At 53.7% G+C, this 18772-nt stretch overlaps 2 protein-coding genes across 3 annotated transcripts in view; both read left to right on the plus strand.

The window, feature by feature from the left end:
* trpv1 (transient receptor potential cation channel, subfamily V, member 1) overlaps positions 1–8868 on the plus strand; it is a 28617-nt gene extending 19749 nt beyond the window's left edge. Inside the window, exons 9-15 of the mRNA XM_052035920.1 lie at positions 456–529; positions 1735–1900; positions 2879–2945; positions 4125–4414; positions 5799–5926; positions 7863–7981; positions 8489–8868. Coding sequence (XP_051891880.1) covers positions 456–529; positions 1735–1900; positions 2879–2945; positions 4125–4414; positions 5799–5926; positions 7863–7981; positions 8489–8637 — 993 coding nt within the window. The 3' untranslated portion in view covers positions 8638–8868. The remainder of the gene's footprint in view (positions 1–455; positions 530–1734; positions 1901–2878; positions 2946–4124; positions 4415–5798; positions 5927–7862; positions 7982–8488) is intronic.
* A 6033-nt stretch (positions 8869–14901) lies between these two features.
* Positions 14902–18772, plus strand: part of LOC127581458 (transient receptor potential cation channel subfamily V member 3-like) — a 34733-nt gene continuing 30862 nt past the window's right edge. For both annotated transcript variants that reach the window (XM_052035901.1, XM_052035900.1), the window contains exons 1-2: positions 14902–15033; positions 16061–16193. In XM_052035901.1, the coding sequence (XP_051891861.1) occupies positions 16078–16193 (116 nt within the window). In that variant the 5' untranslated portion in view covers positions 14902–15033; positions 16061–16077. The remainder of the gene's footprint in view (positions 15034–16060; positions 16194–18772) is intronic.

Raw genomic sequence — 18772 nt, forward strand, 5'->3', positions numbered from 1 at the left:
GTTTTTACCTGTACTACATCAATGCACTCTGTACTACCTCAATGTAACTGCACTGTGTAATGAATTGACCTGTACGATCGGTAGTACAAGTTTTTCACTGTACCTCGGTACAAGTGACAATAATAAACCAAACCAAACAGTCAACATTTCAGGTCAGGACCTGTATCTGGACTTTACCTTTCATCTGGATCTCAGCCTTGACCCAAAACGTTGGCTGTCCACTATCCCCTGAAGATGCTGCCCGATCCGCTGAGTCCCTCCCAACCCACTGAGTCCCTCCAGCGGCTTGTGTGTTACTCCAGATTCCAGCGTCGGCAGTCTCCCGTGTCTCCCTCGGGACGGTGACCATTTGAATCACTTCCTCCGCTCCAAGTTGTGTCTGGTTTTGAGAGACTGGCCTCAGCTAATGAGGTCAGTACCTGGGTTCCCAGGAGTGACTGCTGTTCCCTCCTCAGGTTGAAGAGGTGTTCCTCCGGAGGCGAAGGACTCCCAAGTCGATCTCCATCGATGGTTACTGTGACATTCTCTTGTAAGTCCCAAATCCCACATTGATCAGTTGGCTCTTGCTGTGTGCTCCAGGCCAGCACTGGGGCTACTCCTTCAGCACTGCCTCTTACTCCGTCCAAGGAACTGGACTCACCCATGGCCGGCCTGGGAAATGGGATCCGGTGGGATGAACAGCCCATTACACAGGAGGAGGAGAGGGTGGGGTGGGAGGGGTAGACAGGGGCCAAGGGGAGATGCATTGGGGAGGTGGATGTGACCAATAGTTGATGTCCTGAGGCAGGGTCCCGACTTACACTTGGAGGCAGACTGACCTGTCCATCCTCCACCCCCTCCACTGCTGGGGTGAGGCCCAATGCAAACCAGAGGAACAGAGCCTCATACTTTGCCTGGGTGGTCTGCAACCCAAGGTATGAATGCAGGTAACCCACACCTGCAGTTTGTGCTCTCTTCCTCTCTCTCCCCTGCGCGCTCTCTCTCTGTCTCTCTCCCTCTCCCCCACTCCCCCTCTCTCCCCCTCTCTCCCTCTCCCCCTCTCTCTCTCACCCCCTCCTTCTCCCCCTCCAGTCCCCTATTTTTGCCACCTTTCCCACACACACATACCCTCAGATGAGAGGACGTGGAGGGTCCAGGGATGATAGGGGGTGGGAAAGGGGAACATGGCTCAGGGGAGGTAGGGATGGGAGGAGCACACACTCCGGGGCCTGGGGATCTGCAGTGAAGTTCCCACTGCCTGCTTTGCACTGCCTTCCGATGTGAAATTTCACCCCTTCTGTTTGCAGCTCTGAACTTCCGAGCTCTGAGCTCTGCGATCAATACTGCGGATCAATGCGGTAACTCCACAGTAACTGCGGATCAACAGTGAGGACCTGGCGAAAAGCCCTGTATAATCTGGCCCTTTGCATCCTGAATTTCACCTAAAATGCTGGAAAACTCAGGAGGTCGGGCAGCCTCTGTGCAGGGAGAAACTGGTGTTCTCATAGAATCATACAGCACAGAAACAGGCCATTTGGCCCACTATGTCCACACTGACCAGTGGGCACCCACCTGGTTCAAGTGCTCGCTGAGACACCTCATAGGTTCTGATGAAGGATCTTCGAGCTGAAATGTTCTCTCTCTACAGACGCTGCCTGACCTGCTGAGTGTTTCCAGCATTTTCTGTTTGCCAGCGTCTGAACCTTTTTTTTGGTTTTCATTTCCCATTGAATTCCACCTGTCTGTTCACTGCAGCTTCGTCCAGGCTGTGCTGCTCCTGGCTGCGTCTGTGCTGTACACAGTCGGACGGGAGGAATATGTGGGCTTCATGGTGATTTCTCTGGCGATCGGCTGGATCAATACGTTGTACTACACACGGGGCTTCCAGCAGATGGGGATCTACAGTGTGATGATGCAGAAAGTAAGTGCTCTAACGCAGCACCTCACAGGAACCACGAACAGATCTGGCATGTGAAGGGGATCGAGGGAGGGAGGAAGAGAGAGGAACAGAAGGGAGGGATAGAGAGGAGAGGGCAAAGGGGGGGGAGAGAGAGGGAGGCTGGTTTTAGTGAGAGAGAGGGATAGGGAGAGAGAAAGGTGGGCAGGGAGAAGAGAGTGAGTGAGACAGTGGGGAAAAGAGAGAGTACGGGTGGAGAATAAGAGGGAGAAGACGGGACAAGAGGAACAGATGGGAGGGGAGAAGAGGGAGGGGTGACTATGAGAGGGAAAGGGAGGTGGAGGAAAGAGAGGGAGAGAGCCGGGGAATTGAGGACTAGAATACCAGAGGTCATGGCTCATGGTGTAGTGATTAAATGAGAGGCTGCACTAGAGGGTGCGATTAGAAGAGGATGCAGTCATCCACAGCTGGATTCTGGTGTTCCACATCTGGTGAGTGGTTTACTTGCAGGATCAATGGTCCAACATTTCAGGCATTCACTATGTTTATTGTTCTTGTATGACCCTGAGCATCACTGGTAAGGCTGGCACTGACTGTCCACCTGTACCTGTCCTGGAGAAGGTGAGGGAGAGCTGCCTTCCTGAACCCTCCAGTCCTTCTGGTGAAGGTGCCCCCACCATGCTGCAGGGCAGGTTGTTCCAGGATTTAGACCTGGCAGTGGTGAAGGACTGGTGATAGGTTTCTAGGTCAGGCTGGTCCACAGCTGTGAGGGGAACCTGCAGGTGGTGGTGTTCCTCTCTGCCTGCTGCTTGTGGGCTTGAGAGACAACTAACTGCAGCACCTCTCTCAAATGATGCCTGTACATACCACATATAAGCAGAGGGTGTGTGTATGTCCATGTGTGTTTCTGCGTACATCCAAGTGTGTGCAATCAGGCATGTGTTTGCATGGACACATCCCACCCCAGCAGACACCTCACCACTGTTTGCATGTTCCCTGCAGATCTTCCTGACGGATCTGATGAGCTTCCTTACCGTCTATGTCGTCTTCCTCTTTGGATTTGGAGCTGGTGAGTTTAATCGTACGTCTGTCAGGGACAAGAGGAGCCACGAGACCCACTGACCCACAGCAGATGTGACCTTGCTCTCCAGATGTGTCCATAAAGACGCAGAAAGAGTCATAAGGTGATCCAGCAGCAAAGCAGGCCCCTTGGCCCACCATGTGAATGCCCACCGTCGTACATAGCTGTACTACACCCATTTACCTGCATTTGATCTGTACGAAGATGTTAATGACTCTCAGGTTTAATATCCACAGTTGGGTCACATCAATAGTCATTTGTAAGAGTCAGTTCCACTCTCCCACCCTCTGTACCACCCCCCTCCTTTCTCTTCAGTGGGGGGATAGGGTCATGGTGTTGTTCAGTGCAAAAGCAGGCCCTTCAGCCCATCATGTCCATGCCTCCTGTTGTACTTATCTCTGTTTGCCCCATTAGGCCTGTATCGTTACACAGCCATGGGACCGCAGATGCTGGGATCTGGAGCAACACACACAGAGCTGGAGGAACTCAGCAGGTCAGGCAGCATCTGTGGAGGGAAATGGATGCTCGATGATTTGGGTCGAGACCCTTCATCTCTCCCTGGACTGTCCAGATGAAGGGACTTGGCCCGAAAAATCAACTGTCCATTTCTCTCCACAGATGCTGCCTGACACGCTGAATTCCTCCAGCTCTGCGTGTGTTGCTCCTGTATCCTTATGCCTTGGCTGTTCGTGCCCGTCTGGATGCTTCTTAAATGTTGTGATTCCACCCACCTTCTCTGGCAATGTGTTCCAGATGTCAGCCAACCTCTGATGCCCTCTAAACCTCCTCCCTCTCACCGTAAGCCTAAGCCCTCTCGTTTTAGATACTCCTACCATGGGAAAAAGATTCTGACCAACTACCCTTCCTTTACCCTCCCTTTACCCTCATGATTTTATACCCCTCTATCAGGTCACCCCTCAGCCTCCTTCACACCAGGGAAAACAAGCGCAGCCTCTCTAGTCTCTCCCCATAACTAAAGCCCTCCAAACTAGGCAACATCTGAACGTTGGCGCTTCTACCATTATTTGACCAGCCCAGGATCCCAGAGAGGGGAAGGGGAGCAAGAAGGGAAGAAAGGAGGGCAAGGGCACGTACGGAAGGGGAGGTGGGGAGGAAACAGGGTCAGTCGTATGGTTGCCTTCACAACTCACCTCCTCCCTGGTACAGCTTTGGTGGTGCTGATTGAGGACGGTGTCTACAACAACACTAAACCTGGTTGCCATAAGGACACCACCTATAAGAATTTTGGGACGACTTCCCTGGAGCTGTTCCGATTCACCATCGGGATGGGAGACCTGGAGTTCACGGAGAACTACAGATTCAAGAAGGTTTTCATCTTCCTGCTGATATCGTACGTCATCCTGACCTACATCCTCCTGCTCAATATGTTGATCGCCCGGATGAGCAAAACCGTGGAAACAATTTCCAAGGACAGTAAAAGTATCTGGAAACTTCAGGTAAACATTCTTCAAGCTAGTTCTGTCAGTTCCTCTTCAACCAGTGTAAAGAGGGCAGAGTAAGCTTCCTCTACATTGTCCCATTATGCACTCCCAGGGCAGGGATGGCACTGGTCAGACACAGAGTGAAGCTCCCTCTACACCATCCCATCACACACTCCCGGGGTCAGACACAGAGTGAAGCTCCCTCTACACCATCCCATCGCACACTCCCGGGGTCAGACACAGAGTGAAGCTCCCTCTACACCATCCCATCGCACACTCCCGGGGTCAGACACAGAGTGAAGCTCCCTCTACACCATCCCATCGCACACTCCCGGGGTCAGACACAGAGTGAAGCTCCCTCTACACCATCCCATCGCACACTCCCGGGGTCAGACACAGAGTGAAGCTCCCTCTGCGCCGTCCCATCACACACTCCCGGGGTCAGACACAGAGTGAAGCTCCCTCTGCGCCGTCCCATCACACACTCCCGGGGTCAGACACAGAGTGAAGATCCCTCTGCGCCGTCCCATCACACACTCCCGGGGTCAGACACAGAGTGAAGCTCCCTCTACGCCGCCCCATCACACACTCCCGGGGTCAGACACAGAGTGAAGCTCCCTCTACGCCGTCCCATCACACATTATTATTAGAAATTATTATCACTATTAGAAAATCAATCCCTCCCATCCCAGGATCCAACTGGTGAATCACTGCTGTCTCCCTCTTAGGCAGGGAGGCTAGAGCTGTGCACAGCTGGAATTCAACACCTCATGTTCAGCTGGGGTCGCCTACAGCCCAATGGGATAACCCTGAATTTTCTAATTTCAGATAACCTACCACCCCCTCCCCCATGTCCCTTTTCTGCTCCCACCAGTCCACTCTGGATCTCCATTCACCTTTTCCATTCCCACCCCCCCTCCCCTACCCTTACCTAGACTCATCACCCTCCCTCACCTGGTTTCATCTGCCCATCACCCACCTACCTACCTATCTACCTGGGATTTTTCCCCCTTGGTTCACCTTTCCTGTCCCCTCCCCCTCCCCCCCCCCAGCTCTATCTGCCCATCATCCATCCCTCATCTAGTTCCACCTATCACCTATCAGCCCCCATCTCACCCCCTCCCTCTCACTTCTACACCCTGGCTCTCTCTACCCGCTCAGTCCTGATGAAGGGTTTTGACCCGAAATGTCAAGCATTCCTTTCCCTCCACAGATGCTGCCTGACCCACTGAGTTCCTCCAGCGGTTTGTATTTTGCTCCAGCTTCCAGTCTCTTTGAGTCTGCACATCTGGAGTACGTCTCCCAAGGGGACACTTGCAGTGGGGCCAACATACAGTTTGCCTTCCTGATTACCTTCCTCCCCTGCCTTTCTGTAATGCCAGCTCTGTGTCTTTGCCAGAGGGCCATCACAATCCTGGATTTGGAGAAGAGTCTGCCGCGATGCCTGAGAGCAAAGTTCCGATCGGGGGAGCCTGTGATTGTCGGGGTTACCCTGGACGGACAGGAGGACCAGAGGTGGTGTTTCAGGTAAAGGGGAATCCGACCAGCTCACTGCACTCCGCCCCTCTGCCAAGCTCGAGTTCCCAAGGACAGCTTTCCATAGAAACATACAGCAGGGAAATAGGCGGTGGCTCTGCTAACTGTGCCGTGCCTTGTCCCTGAAATGGATTCTCTCACTGAGTTAGGAGTAGAGTGAAGGGTGATGGCACAGCGCAGTACTGAGGAAACACCCTGCAGGCCAGGTAGCATCTGTGGAGGGAGAGAATTACAGACCCTTTCCAGTTTTATCAAGGAATCTTTGGCCTGAAATGTTAACTTTGCTTCTCTCAGCACAGACGCTGGTGACCAGCTGAGTGTTTCCAGTGGAACCAGTTACCTTTTGGGTAAAGGTGGTGCCCCTGGGGCTTCCCTCCAAGGGACAATTATAAATAACATTCTGAGCAGGAGGCCATTCAGCCCTCAAGCCTATTCTAACATAGAACCTCCCTCCACCCACTCTGCTTCAGGTTCCTGCACACCCTCACCAACAAAACCCTCACACAGTGGTCAAACATAATATGTAAATGCATACCTGTCACCTTTCTGACTTTACAACAACATCTGGTACGAAACACTGGTCAGACCACACTTGGAGTATTGCCTATGGTTCTGGACACCACACCACAGGAAGGGTGCAGTAGCAATAGAGATAGTGCAGAAGAGATTCACCAGGATGTTGCCTGGAACGGAGGGCTGTGGTTATGAGGAACGGCTGGGTTTATTCTCACTGGGACGTAGGAGGTTGAGGAGTGACCTTAATGAGGTTTATAAAATTATGAGGTGCATAGATAGGGTAGGTAGTCAGTGTCTTTTTCCCAGGGCAGGGGAGTCTAGAACTAGAGGGCACGGGATTAAGGTGAGAGGGGAGGAATGTAAAGGAGATCTGAGGGATAAGTTCTTCATCCAGAGGGTGGTGAATATCTGGAGTGAGCTGCCAGAGGAGGTGGTGGAGGCAGGTATAATAACAACGTTTAAAAGGGATTTGGACAGGTGCTTGGATGGGAAGATGTAGAGGGATGTGGGTCTAATGAGGGCAAATGGGATTAGTGTAGATGGACATCATGGTCAGCATGGACAAGGTGGGCCGAAGGGCCTGTTTCTCTGATTCTATGATAACGTCCATTGTTACAGGATGCTTTAAACACCACTCCCAACGTCCTCCTACAGGAGGGAACCTGTAGAAGGGGAGGTGTAGAGAGAAGTGTGGTTGGTGTGTGGTGGTTGTTGAGAGGCAGGTGTAGGGAGCTGGGGTTGGGGTGCTGCTGGGGAGGAGTTCGAGAGCTGGTGCGGGGGAAGGTGGGCTGATGGTGGGTTGGGATTGAGAGGAGGTGCGAGAGCATTGGTGTCGGGGCCAGTGTTTGGGGTTGATGCTGGGGCCCGTGTTTGGGGTTGGTGTTGAGGCCAGTGTTTGGGGTTGGTGCCGGGCTGGTTAATGAGTTGGTGTTGGGGCTGATGTTAGGGGATTGGTTTTAAGGAGAAGCTTTAGGGGTGGGTGTTGGAGGGGTTGTGGGGGTTCAGGGAGCGCAAGGTCTCAGCGTTTGGGTGTCGGAGGTTTTGTTGTGGGGGTGTTGTGGGGTTAGTGGTTGATATTGTGGTGTTGGGGGTGTTAGGTATTGGGGGGCAGGTGTTGGGGGAGTGGGTGTTGGGGTATTGGGGAGGGCAGGTGTCAGGGGTCAGGTGTGGGGGGAGGGCGGGTGTCTGGGGCGGGTGTCGGGGGAGGGCGGGTGTCGGGGGGGCGGGTGTCGGGGGAGGGCGGGTGTCTGGGGCGGGTGTCGGGGGAGGGCGGGTGTCGGGGGGGCGGGTGTCGGGGGGCGGGTGCTGGAAGGTGGGGTGTTGGGGTTGCTGGTGTCTGTGGGCTGGGCTTTGCCCAGCTCCGGGTCCCCGATGCCAGGGGTAACGGGCCTGTCCGTGCCGCGCCGTGCAGGGTGGACGAGGTGAACTGGAGCCGCTGGAACACGGACCTTGGGCTCATCAATGAGGAGCCGGGAAACTCGGAGTTGCCGAGGAGGAGCTCGACCTTTAGAGGGATGATATCTCGTAGAGGTAAGAAGCAGCTGGGTCCTCGCTCCACCTCCACCCCCGGGCTTCATCCCAGCTCTGCCCCAGCCCCCCTTCACAGAGCTGAACCGCCATCCGCCCATCACACACCTCCACCCCACTCCATCTGCCTCTCTGCCTTCCTCCCCCACCCCACCCCTTGTATCCACTACCTCCTCCACTGCATCTCCTCCCCTCTGGCACTCGGACTGTCCCCACCCTCCTTGTCTTTTCTTCACACGCTTGTTGCCCTTTGCTCAGCTCCACCACGCCGTCCACCCCCAGCACCTCCATTCCCATCCCCACCTTACCTCGTCACCCCCCCATCTCCAACCTCTGCACTCCCCACCCCCCTGTCTACACCTCCATCATTCTCTGCACTACCCTCTCCCTCCCCCCTGCTTTCTCCGTGCTTCCTTTATCCCGCCCAGCCTCCTTTCCCCTTTGCCCTTTCCCCTTTGCCCATGCCAACAGCATTGCCCTCTATTGAAGCCGCCGTGTCTGTGTCCGCAGCAGGGCGGAGCTGGCGGACGATGCTGCCCCTGTTGAAGGAAATTAAACCCGGGAAGCAGGAAGAGGAGGTCACCCTGCGCGAGATGAACAGCAAGCCAGCAAGACAGCCCCACAGACGGCCGTATCCCACCACTGCCAAGGTGGTCTGATGTCAGGATCCCGCGGGTCAGTAGGTGGGGCGGAGGGAGTGGGGGGTGGTTCGCTGGGGACACTCAGACCCATAACAACCTCCATCACTGGCCTCCCCGACATTCCTGAGGTATCCTGGTCCTTGCTAACGGAAAACCAGTCTCCGAATCACTACAGAGCCCAGGAGAAGTGACATCGGAACTGGGAGATGTCTCCGTCTGTGACAAGGTGTTAGTTCATGATTTGTAAATAAAAATATTGGAGAAGGTAAGAGAATGGTATTGAAGACTTTTCATTCTCCAATTGGTTGAGAAGGCAGGGTGTCATGATAATGGATGTGTTGGGTGACCAATGGTGGGAGTGTGGGGGCGGGGTGGGTAAAGGTGAGAGGGTCATGTGGTGATACCAACTGGTGTTGCTGGCCCTTACATTGGGTAGATGGAGCTGATGGATGACTGAAGGAGTCCCACGCCATGCTGAGGGTACAGTCCCGGCAACCCACCCAACGTTACTGCACAGTGCAAGCATGCGGTGTCGGACTGGAGTGGGTTCTCCACAGGCCCCGTCCCATCTATGCTGACCATCCACCTCAACTCATCCACACCGACCGTGATTCTATCCACGCTATTCCCATTTGCTCCCGTCAGACCCATGTCCCTCTACACCCTTCCTGTCCATCTACGTGCCCCACTGCCTTTTAAACATTGTAATTGCACCCGCCTCTAACACTTCCTCTGGCAGCTCGTTCCACACACCCACCACCCTCTGTGTGAAAAACCTGCCCCACAGATCTTTCTCCCCTCTCACCTTAAACTCGCGCTGTCTCACTTTCGACTCCCCATCCTAAGAAAAAGACATCCATGGGTCTTTGCCAAAGAGCCATCACAGTCCTGGAATTTGGACGTTATGTTACAGTTGGACCAGGTTTGGTATTGGTATTGGTTTATTATTGTCACTTGTACCGAGGTACAGTGAAAAGCTTGTCTTACAAACCGATCGTACAGGTCAATTCATTACACAGTGCAGGTACATTGAATTAGTACAGAGTGCATTGAAGTAGTACAGGTAAAAACAATAACAGTATCTGGAGCACTGTGTGCAGTTCTGGTCACCACACTATGGGAAGGATGTGATTAAGCTGGAGAGGGTGCAGAAAGGATTCACAGGAATATTACTGGTGCTGGAGGGCTTGGGTTATAAGGAGGGGCTGGATAGGCTGAGGGGTGACCTTACAGATGTATATAAAGTTATGAGGGGTGTATATAAGGTGAATGGTCACAGCCTTTTTCCCAGGGTAGGGGAGTCTAAAACTAGAAAGCACAGGGTTACAGTGAGATTTAAGATTTAAAGGGGATGTTTTTCACACAGAGGGTGGTGGGTATATGGAACAAGCTGCCAGAGGAAGTGGTAGAGGTGCGGACAATTACAATATTTAAAATGTTTAAAACGCAGCTAAATGAGATAGTGTAGGTAGGCACCGTAGTCGGCTCAGAGAAGATTTACGAGGATGACTCCTGGAATGAAAGGGCTTACATACGAAGAGCGATTGTCGGCTCTTGGACTGTACTCACCGGGGTACAGAAGAATGAGAGGGGACCTCATAGAAACATTTCAAATGTTAAAAGGACTGGACGGAGCAGATGTAGCTAAGTTGTTTCCCTTGGTGGGTGAGTCCAGGTTTAGACGGCATGGTCTTAGAATTAAAGGGTACCCATTTAGAATGGTACTGAGGAGAAATTTCTTTAGCCAGAGGGTCGTGTATTTTGCCACATACAGCTGTGGAGGCCCGATCATTGGGGGTGTTTAAGGAGGAGATTGACAGGTATCTAATTAGTCAAGGTATCAAGGGATATGGGGAAAAGGCTGGGAATTGGGGCTAGATGGGAGAATAATTTAGCTCATGGTGAGGTAGCGAAGCAGACTCGATGGGCCGAATGGCCTACTTCTGCCCCTTTGTCTTGTGATCAGCAGGAACGAGTTGGGCCGAAGGGCCTGTTTCCATGCTGTATGACTCCATGACTATGAACCTCTGAAATTCCTGCTCCTCTGACCTTCCGGTGTAATGTTCTTCCCCATTGGTCATCCAATATTCATCATGCCCCACCCTTACAGCTCCCTCCTTCCCACAGGCAATCCTGATTGGATGATTCTTTACAGTCAGAAGTCACCATGTTATGTTGCTGCAAATTTTGTAAATAATAAAGATATAAAGAAAGTGAAATCGATAGTCTTTCTCCTGAGATGTTTTGCCCGCAGTTGCTGGGTTGTGTGGCTTGAACACCCTGGGCTACCCTGGGGAGTTGGCACCTCAATAAAGCTCCAATAATCCACTATCCGACCATTTGGAAATCTCGATGATAAGACAAGACATTAGTCACACGTACATCGAAACACACAGTGAAATGCACCGTTTGCGTAGAGTGTACTGGGGGCAGCCCGCAAGTGTCGCCACGCTTCCAGCGCCAACATAGCATGCCCACAACTTCCTAACCCATACGTCTTTGGAATGTGGGAGGAAACCGGAGCACCCGGAGGAAACCCACGCAGACACGGGGAGAACGTACAAACTCCTTACAGACAGTGGCTAGAATTGAACCCAGGTCGCTGGCTCTGTAATAGCGTTACGCTAACCGCTACACTACCGTGCCTGCCCACTACCATGATTTAGCAGCCGGCTCACCAGGTAATGTTGGCTGCACTCCCCGTCCGTTCACATGGTTCCCTGCACTTTGTAGCGTTCAGAATTGGTAATCGGTTTATAATTGTCACGTGTACCAAGATACAGTGAAAAGTTCTTGTTTTGCTTGCCATCCAGACAGATCATTCCGTACAGAAGCACATTGAGGAAGTACAAAAGGAAAACCAACAACAGGACGTAGTGTTCCAGTTACAGAGAAAAGGCAGTGCAGGCAGACAATAAGGTGCAAGGGCCACGACCAGGTAGGTTGTGAGATCAAGAGTTCAGCTTAATCATACAAGAGGTCTGTTCAAGAGTCTGCTAACAGCAGGATAGAAGCTGACAAATGTCAGTTAAAGGTGTGTTGGGGTATTAACAGAAATGTACTTGTGTATGGAATGACCTGTCTGGACGGCACACAAACCAAAGCTTCTCACTGTATCTCAGTCCACAGACAGTGGGTTCAAATCATCACTCCGCAGACATCAACACATCACTTGGAGAGGCACTCATGGAGAAAGTACTGAGGGAGCACCGCACTGTGGGAGGGGCAGTACTGAGGGAGTGTTGCCCTGTGGGAGCAGTGGTACTGAGTGTGCTCTCCCATCGAGCTGATAATGTGATTGTGTAAATTCAAAAGTGCAGTTGTGGAGCATGTTGGGCGGTGGGGGAGTGTGGGTTTCATCTGGAGCGGTGGGCTGGAGCAGTTTTCTTCTTGCAAGGACTCTGTTTTGCCAGGTGTTGGAGTCTGTGTTCCGAGCGCTGTGGGAGGGACGGCGCTGGTGTTTCATCACACGGACTGTCTGATTATCTGGAGAAGACTCCCACCTCTCCTTTCTCCGCACTGCTCCTTTACGGGACTAATTACTGGTGTGCCCTGCTGGTTGTGTCGCTGTTTATCGCACCAGCAGTGTTTTGTGATCACTGACTGCGTAGTGCCTTGTCATGGCGGCTGTAAAGGCGCTAAGATGGCAGGGATTTGGTCCTATGCAGCAGTTGCAGCTCCTGGAGGCAAGGATCCTGCGAAGACGTCACCTTTCAGTCTGTTGACTTTTGTGAAATGCTGTGCACAGTTCTGTGCCTCCGTCAGTCGTTCTGGACGGTGGTTTCCAGGCCATGTCCGAGACTGTGGGGGTGGGGTGGGGGGGGGTTGCGAGGTGAGTGTTGTTGCGCTTACCTAGATGTTCGGTGGTATTGTGTTCTTTTTGCAGTCTGTGATGGAAAATAATTTGAAGAGAGTGTGAAACATGCAATGAAGACAAACTAACTGTGAAAAAAAGGGGCGGTACTGAGGAAGCATCGCACTCTGGGAGGGGCAGTACTGAGGGAGGGTCACACTGTGGGAGGGGTGGTACTGAGAGAGGTTCACACTGTGGGGGGGGGCAGTACTGAGGGAGGGTCACACTGTGGGAGGGGAATATTACAGATGTGTGTGCTCACCTCCTTGGTCATAAGGCCTTAGCTGACCCTGCACAACATCTCCAGACAGGGCGGTTCCCAGCACACACTGGATGACCCAGTGTGAATCAGCTCACTTCAGACTTGGGGGCAAGGGATTTAACCTCCATTCATTCCTGTCAAGTGGGATGACCCCCAGGCATGGAGTAAATGACCACAGTTGGAATGATCTGACCTCGCCCGAGGCTCCATGTTAGTGGTGCAGCCATTACTGCAGGAATGGCAGCCATCGACATGGGAGAGCAAACTGCTAACTGTGCAGAGAGTCTGTGAGTTAAGGTGTACCTGTTGGAGGACATTGGGGGACTCACCTGTTGGGCACAATGTGTGTCAAACAGCCCCCACCGCCCAGCTGGGAGAGGACACGAGTCTCACAGACATACAGCTGCCTCTTAAACATAAGAACGAGAAACCCCTCACTCATGGTTCACTATTCAACGAGACCACGTCTGACCTTTTACCACAATGTCACTTTCCTGCACAAACACCATGATCCCTCGATTCCCTGAATATCTAAACATACTTCCACTTCTTTGGAAGATACTCAATGGACTTTTGAAGATGCTGAAAAGTCTGCCTGCACTGCACTTTCTCTGTAACTGCAACATTATATTCTGCGTTCTGTTTTCCTTTTGTACTACCTCGATGTGTATGGAATGATCTGTCTGGATGGCACACAAATCAAAAGCTTTTCACGTAAACTAGTTACCAGTGACAGAACCTCTGCAGCAGCCGTGGGCAGCGAGCTCCAGGTTCACCACCCTCTGGGTGAGGACGATGCTCCACATCTGTGCTGAACGGCCGACCCTAATCTGGAGACTGTGACGTCTGGGTCTAGACACCCCCTGGATCTAGGCAACCCCCTCCCAGGTCTAGACACCACCCGTGGGTGTAGAATCCCCCTTCCTGGGTCTGGACTGCCCAGGCAGAGGAAACATGTCAGGTCCCATAAGAATTTTGTACGTTTTAATAAAACAAAGGCAGAGGCCAATCGGCCCATCAATCCAATGCCATCTCCATATTCCTCCCTCCTCATGAAACTTATTCCCCCCTATGTGCCCATCTATAATGTGGAGTCTTGGATCTGGAGTGGGAGTGTGCAAATCCCGCCACACTTGTACACACTTAGACTTATAACAACAGAGGAGACCATTTGGCCCATTGGGTACACTCTGGCTCCCAGTGGAGCAATCTCATTAATCTTTCTTACTTCCCTGCACCCTTGAAACCTTTACACCTGCCCATCAACTCCCCTCTGATTCATTCTGCCATTAAACCTACGTGAAGCAGTAAGTTACCGCCGCTAATTACCCTACAGCAGGTCTTTGGGATGTGGGAGCAAACCAAAGCACTCAGAGGAGACTCACATGGTCACAGGGAGAATGTGCAAGCTCCACACAGACAGCACCAGAGGTCAAGTTTGGACCCGGGTCTCTGGGGCTGAGGCAGCGGCACTACCTGCTGCACCACTGTCTTGCCCCGATCTTGCTGTGCACAGTTTTCTGACTCACTTTAAGTAGTAATTGAAAAACCAAGCTGCAGATGCTGGACATCTGAAACAAAAGCAAAAAATGCTGGAAACACTCAGCAGGTCAGGCAGCATCTGTGGAGAGAGGAGCAGAGTTAATGTTTCAAGTGAATGACTTCTCATCAATGTGACCTTTGTCAGCAGTGGGAAATAGATGCAAGTTAGTCTTCAGTAGGAAAGAAGGTGGGGAAGGGAGTTTAATGTGCTGGTAACTACCCCTATAAAATCATCTGGACTCATCCTAGCACAGACATTCCCTTTGTTCTACACATTCTCCAACTGAAAACTAACTTGCATCTCTCTCACAGACCGACAGCATTAACCGTTTCCCTCTGCACAGATGCTGCCTGACCTGCTGAGTGTTTTCGGCATTTTCCTACACTACACTGAGGTTTCTTTCAACAAGTTGTGAAGCCCCACAGATCCTCGCTGTTGTCCCCTGCCTGAACTAAGGGGAAGACCGCTGAATCTGTGCTGAGCTGCTCTCCAGCAAGATGCCTGTCAGAAGTACCACGGGGTCAAGTGTTCCAGATCTTTCCACACAAGCAGGCACTGTTCCTTGTGCAACCTTCCTGTGTGGTGGTTGCGTTTTTAACTTCCCTTTCCCCATTTTGCAGTTTGATGAAAAGTAAATGGGTTCCTTCTCCTGTCAGCAGTGGATAGCCTAGAGCAGCAACGGCTCTTGTGCAGCATCTCGGGGGCAGGACAGGAGCCAGGGAGCTCCACGGGGGTGGCAGCGAGGCACAGAGCCAGGTCAGTGCCAGGAGAGAGTCGGGGAGAGAATTCCAGAGCCAGTGGGAGGCACTAGGGGAGAGGTGGGAACCAAGTGAAGAGACTGGAATGGGAGGAGAGCAGGAATCCGGGGGGCTGTAGGGCTGGAGAAGGTTACAGGACCACGGACGGATGGGACTGTGGAGGAGGTTGAAGGCAGGGCGAGAAGGGTTGCTAGGGGAAGGGTGCAGTGCCTGGGATTGGCTGAGATTGGGATATGGGGAGGGGGGGGGTGTTATTGGGAGGTGTGGGGATTGCAGGGAGATTGGGATTGTGGGGGAGAGGGCGAGGTTTAACAGGGTGAACATATGTGAATGACTGGGTCCACTGCCTGCCCCCTCGGATCCCCACTCCCCTCCACCCTCTGATCTCCACTCCCCTGCCCCCTCGGATCCCCACTCCCCTCCACCCTCTGATCTCCACTCCCCTGCCCCCTCGGATCCCCACTCCCCTCTGCCCTCTGATCTCCACTCCCCTGCCCCCTCGGATCCCCACTCCCCTCCGCCCTCTGATCTCCACTCCCCTGCCCCCTCGGATCCCCACTCCCCTCCACCCTCTGATCTCCACTCCCCTGCCCCCTCGGATCCCCACTCCCCTCCGCCCTCTGATCTCCACTCCCCTGCCCCCTCGGATACCCACACCCCTCCAGTCCCTCGCTGCCCGACATTGGGACCTCTTCACTGCCAGCGCGGGGCAGGGCGGGTGAGGGGGCTGGGGCAGAAGGGGTTAACAGTGGATGGGAGTGGATCCAGGGCTCCAGAGCTGTGGGGAGGGGGAATGTCGTCAGGACTGGAGGGCTGGAGGAGAGACTGGATAATCTGGGACTGTTCTCCCTGGAGCAGAGGAGGCTGAGGGGTGACCTTGTAGGGGTTTATAAAATCATGAGGGGCAGAGATAGGGTAGGTAGTGGCAGTCTTTTCCCTAGGGTAGGTTTAAGGTGGGAGGGGAAGGGTTGGGGGTGGGAGCTGCCGGCACCCCCTGACTGCGGGACGTTTGTCCGAATCCACAGGCAGAGGGCAGCGAGCGATGGAGGACGTCCCACCACAGGGCGGCTCAGTGGACGTGCAGGAGATCCTCGGAAAGATGGCCCTGAACCTGAACCTGACCTTCCCGCAGCAGATGGGCAGCCTGGACCCCAGTGGGTGAGAGAGGATTTGTCGAGGGTCATCTGACGTGGGATGGATTCCCCGCCCCCAGCTCCCCTTCCCCCTCCCCCGGCTCCCTCTCCCCCCGGCTTCCCACCCCCGGCTCCCCTCCCTCCAGCTCCACCACCCCAGCTCCCTCTCCCCCCCAGTTCCCCCTCCCCTGGCTTCCCCCCCCCCAGCTCCCCCCAGCTCCCCTCCCCTGGCTCCCCCCTCAGCTCCCCCACCCCCAGCTCCCCTCCCCCAGATCCCCCTCCCCAAGCTCCCCCACCCCCAGCTGCCCAGCTCGGACACCCACCCCATGAGCCTCTCCATGTGGTCTCCCCACCCCTCGACAGCCCTGGGCAGTACAGTCCAGGGGAGCCCCCACACTGCCGAGTGAGACCACCGGTGATCCAGCGCCGGGAACGCCAGGGAGAGTGCCACTCGGTCAGCGGTACCATTCCAGCGGAGCCTAACTGGGCAGCTCTGGGAGAGGAGCAGGAGGCTCTCCCCCAGTGTCCTGGGACCAATGATTATCGTTGCAGGTCCCATTGTTTGTGGGATCTTGCTGTGCACGGTTTACTTGCCACGTAGCTTGCGTTGGCCGCGAAGCTCCCCAGGGATGTGTCGGGACCGCGGGATGGGAGTTTTTGTCAGGAGCAAGTCCCCAGATGGGGTTCCAATGAGGAGGGTCGATGAATCCACCCTCCACTTGCTGAGTTCATTGGCAGTGAGCTGTGGGGGAGGGGGGGGTTTGATTGAACATGAGGGGGGGTTTGACCACCCTGGATGGTCGGGGGACATCCTTGGCGTGGAGAGAGGAACGCAGCTGGAGGGGGTGGGAGCAGCCTGAAGGTGCGGCAGCTGGAATGTCGAGAGATTAGGGTAAGTTGGCTCAAGGAACCGGAGCGGAGACAGATCCAGGTTCCCAGTGCCGGAGGGGAAGGGGAAGCCCATGGGATGTGGGGATCCCTCAGGAGCCGTGTCGGCTGTGGATTACGGTAGATGGTGGTGGTCTTTGTGTCAGAGGTCCCAGAGCAGAGGATTGACTCCAAAATCCAGGCCGACATTGCGAGGGAGCACCGTACTGTGGGAGGGGCAGTACTGAGGGAGGGGCAGTACTGAGGGAGTGTCACTGTGGGAGGGGCGGTACTGAGGGAGGGTCACTGTGCCCACTCAGAACCCAGTCAGTGCCCACCCTGCCGATACACCTCAGAATCCATCGGTTTTCTCTGCTCCTTTGGGAATTGGGTGGTGTACTCCCCTCAGTGGAACCAGCATGGAAAAACAAGTGGACATAGAACACAGAACAGTACAGCACAGGAACAGGCCCTTCGGCCCACCATGTCTGTGCCGAACATGAGGCTGAATTAAACTATGATGCTGGAGGAACTCAGCAGGCCAGGCAGCATCCGTGGAGAAAAGCAGGCGGTCAACGTTTTGGGTCAGGACCCTTCCTCCAGCATCATTGTGTTTTTTATCTAGATTCCAGCATCTGCAGTCCTTTGTTTCTCTGCCGAATTAAACGAAGTTCCTTCTGCCTGCACATGATCCTTCACTCCCTGCTTATTCACGTGTCTGTCTTAAAGCCTCCTAAACTTGTAATAGGTTTATTACTGTCTCCTGTGCTGAGATGGAGTGAAAGCTTTAGTTTGCGTGCCATCCAGACAGATCATTCCATCGAGGTGGAACAGAAGGAGAACAGAACACAGAATTCAGTGTTGCATTTACAGAGAAGGTGCAGTGCAGGGAGACAGATGGAGTGTCAGGGCCATGGTGAGGTAGACAGAGAGGCTGTATCTTTTCTGCCACAATTGCATCTGCCTCCACCACTACCCCTTGCAGCCCATTCCAACCATCCTCTGTGAAAGACTGCCCCCGCACATCTCCTTTAAACGCTTAAGTGCACCTCTTCTGGTATTTGAGAGGTGGGAAAATCAGTCAGAATGACTTCAGAAAAGGGAGATTGGGATTTTAACCTTTTTATTGTGAAAATAGTATATAAAATCAAAGTTAGACATTGCAGTAACATTACTGAAGAAGCTGTAACATAAGGCAAGACAGCCACTGGATCCAGTCCAATAGGATGAGGGAGAACCATGTGATGCAGGCGATCAGAATCTGTGACTGGTAAATGGTGCAATCCAACAAAACGTAGGCGAAGAGCACAGTGTACTTGAAGAGCAAGGATGACTGGCCGAGGGTGACGTCCAGCAGAAGGTAGGCCAGGTCGAGCAGGGCTTTGAGGAGCAGGTAGAGGGTCCATAGGCCATACTCACCCACTACGTACAGAGTCCAGGTGCCCAGGTCACCCAGACCTTGCCAGAAGCTGGCGGCTCCCTCTGACACTGTGTGGGACAGCCAGAGCGCGGAGTCCTGCAGGGTGTATGCTTGCCAGCTGAGATATGTGGCCAGCGCGTAGCTGAGCTGCAGTGCCCACTCCTCGGTCGCGTACCACAGGCAGATGCTAGCGTCCCTCAGCACGTAGAGGAGCCAGGTGAAGTAGCGGAGGTCAGCCATGCACAGCCAGGCGGTGTCGAAGGGCAGCAGGAAGGACGCCCACTTGGCGTGTCCCAGCAGGCTCTGTGAGAGGCTGA

The sequence above is a fragment of the Pristis pectinata genome, chromosome 21 (assembly GCF_009764475.1).
Source record: "Pristis pectinata isolate sPriPec2 chromosome 21, sPriPec2.1.pri, whole genome shotgun sequence".
In the NCBI taxonomy this organism is placed as follows: domain Eukaryota; kingdom Metazoa; phylum Chordata; class Chondrichthyes; order Rhinopristiformes; family Pristidae; genus Pristis; species Pristis pectinata.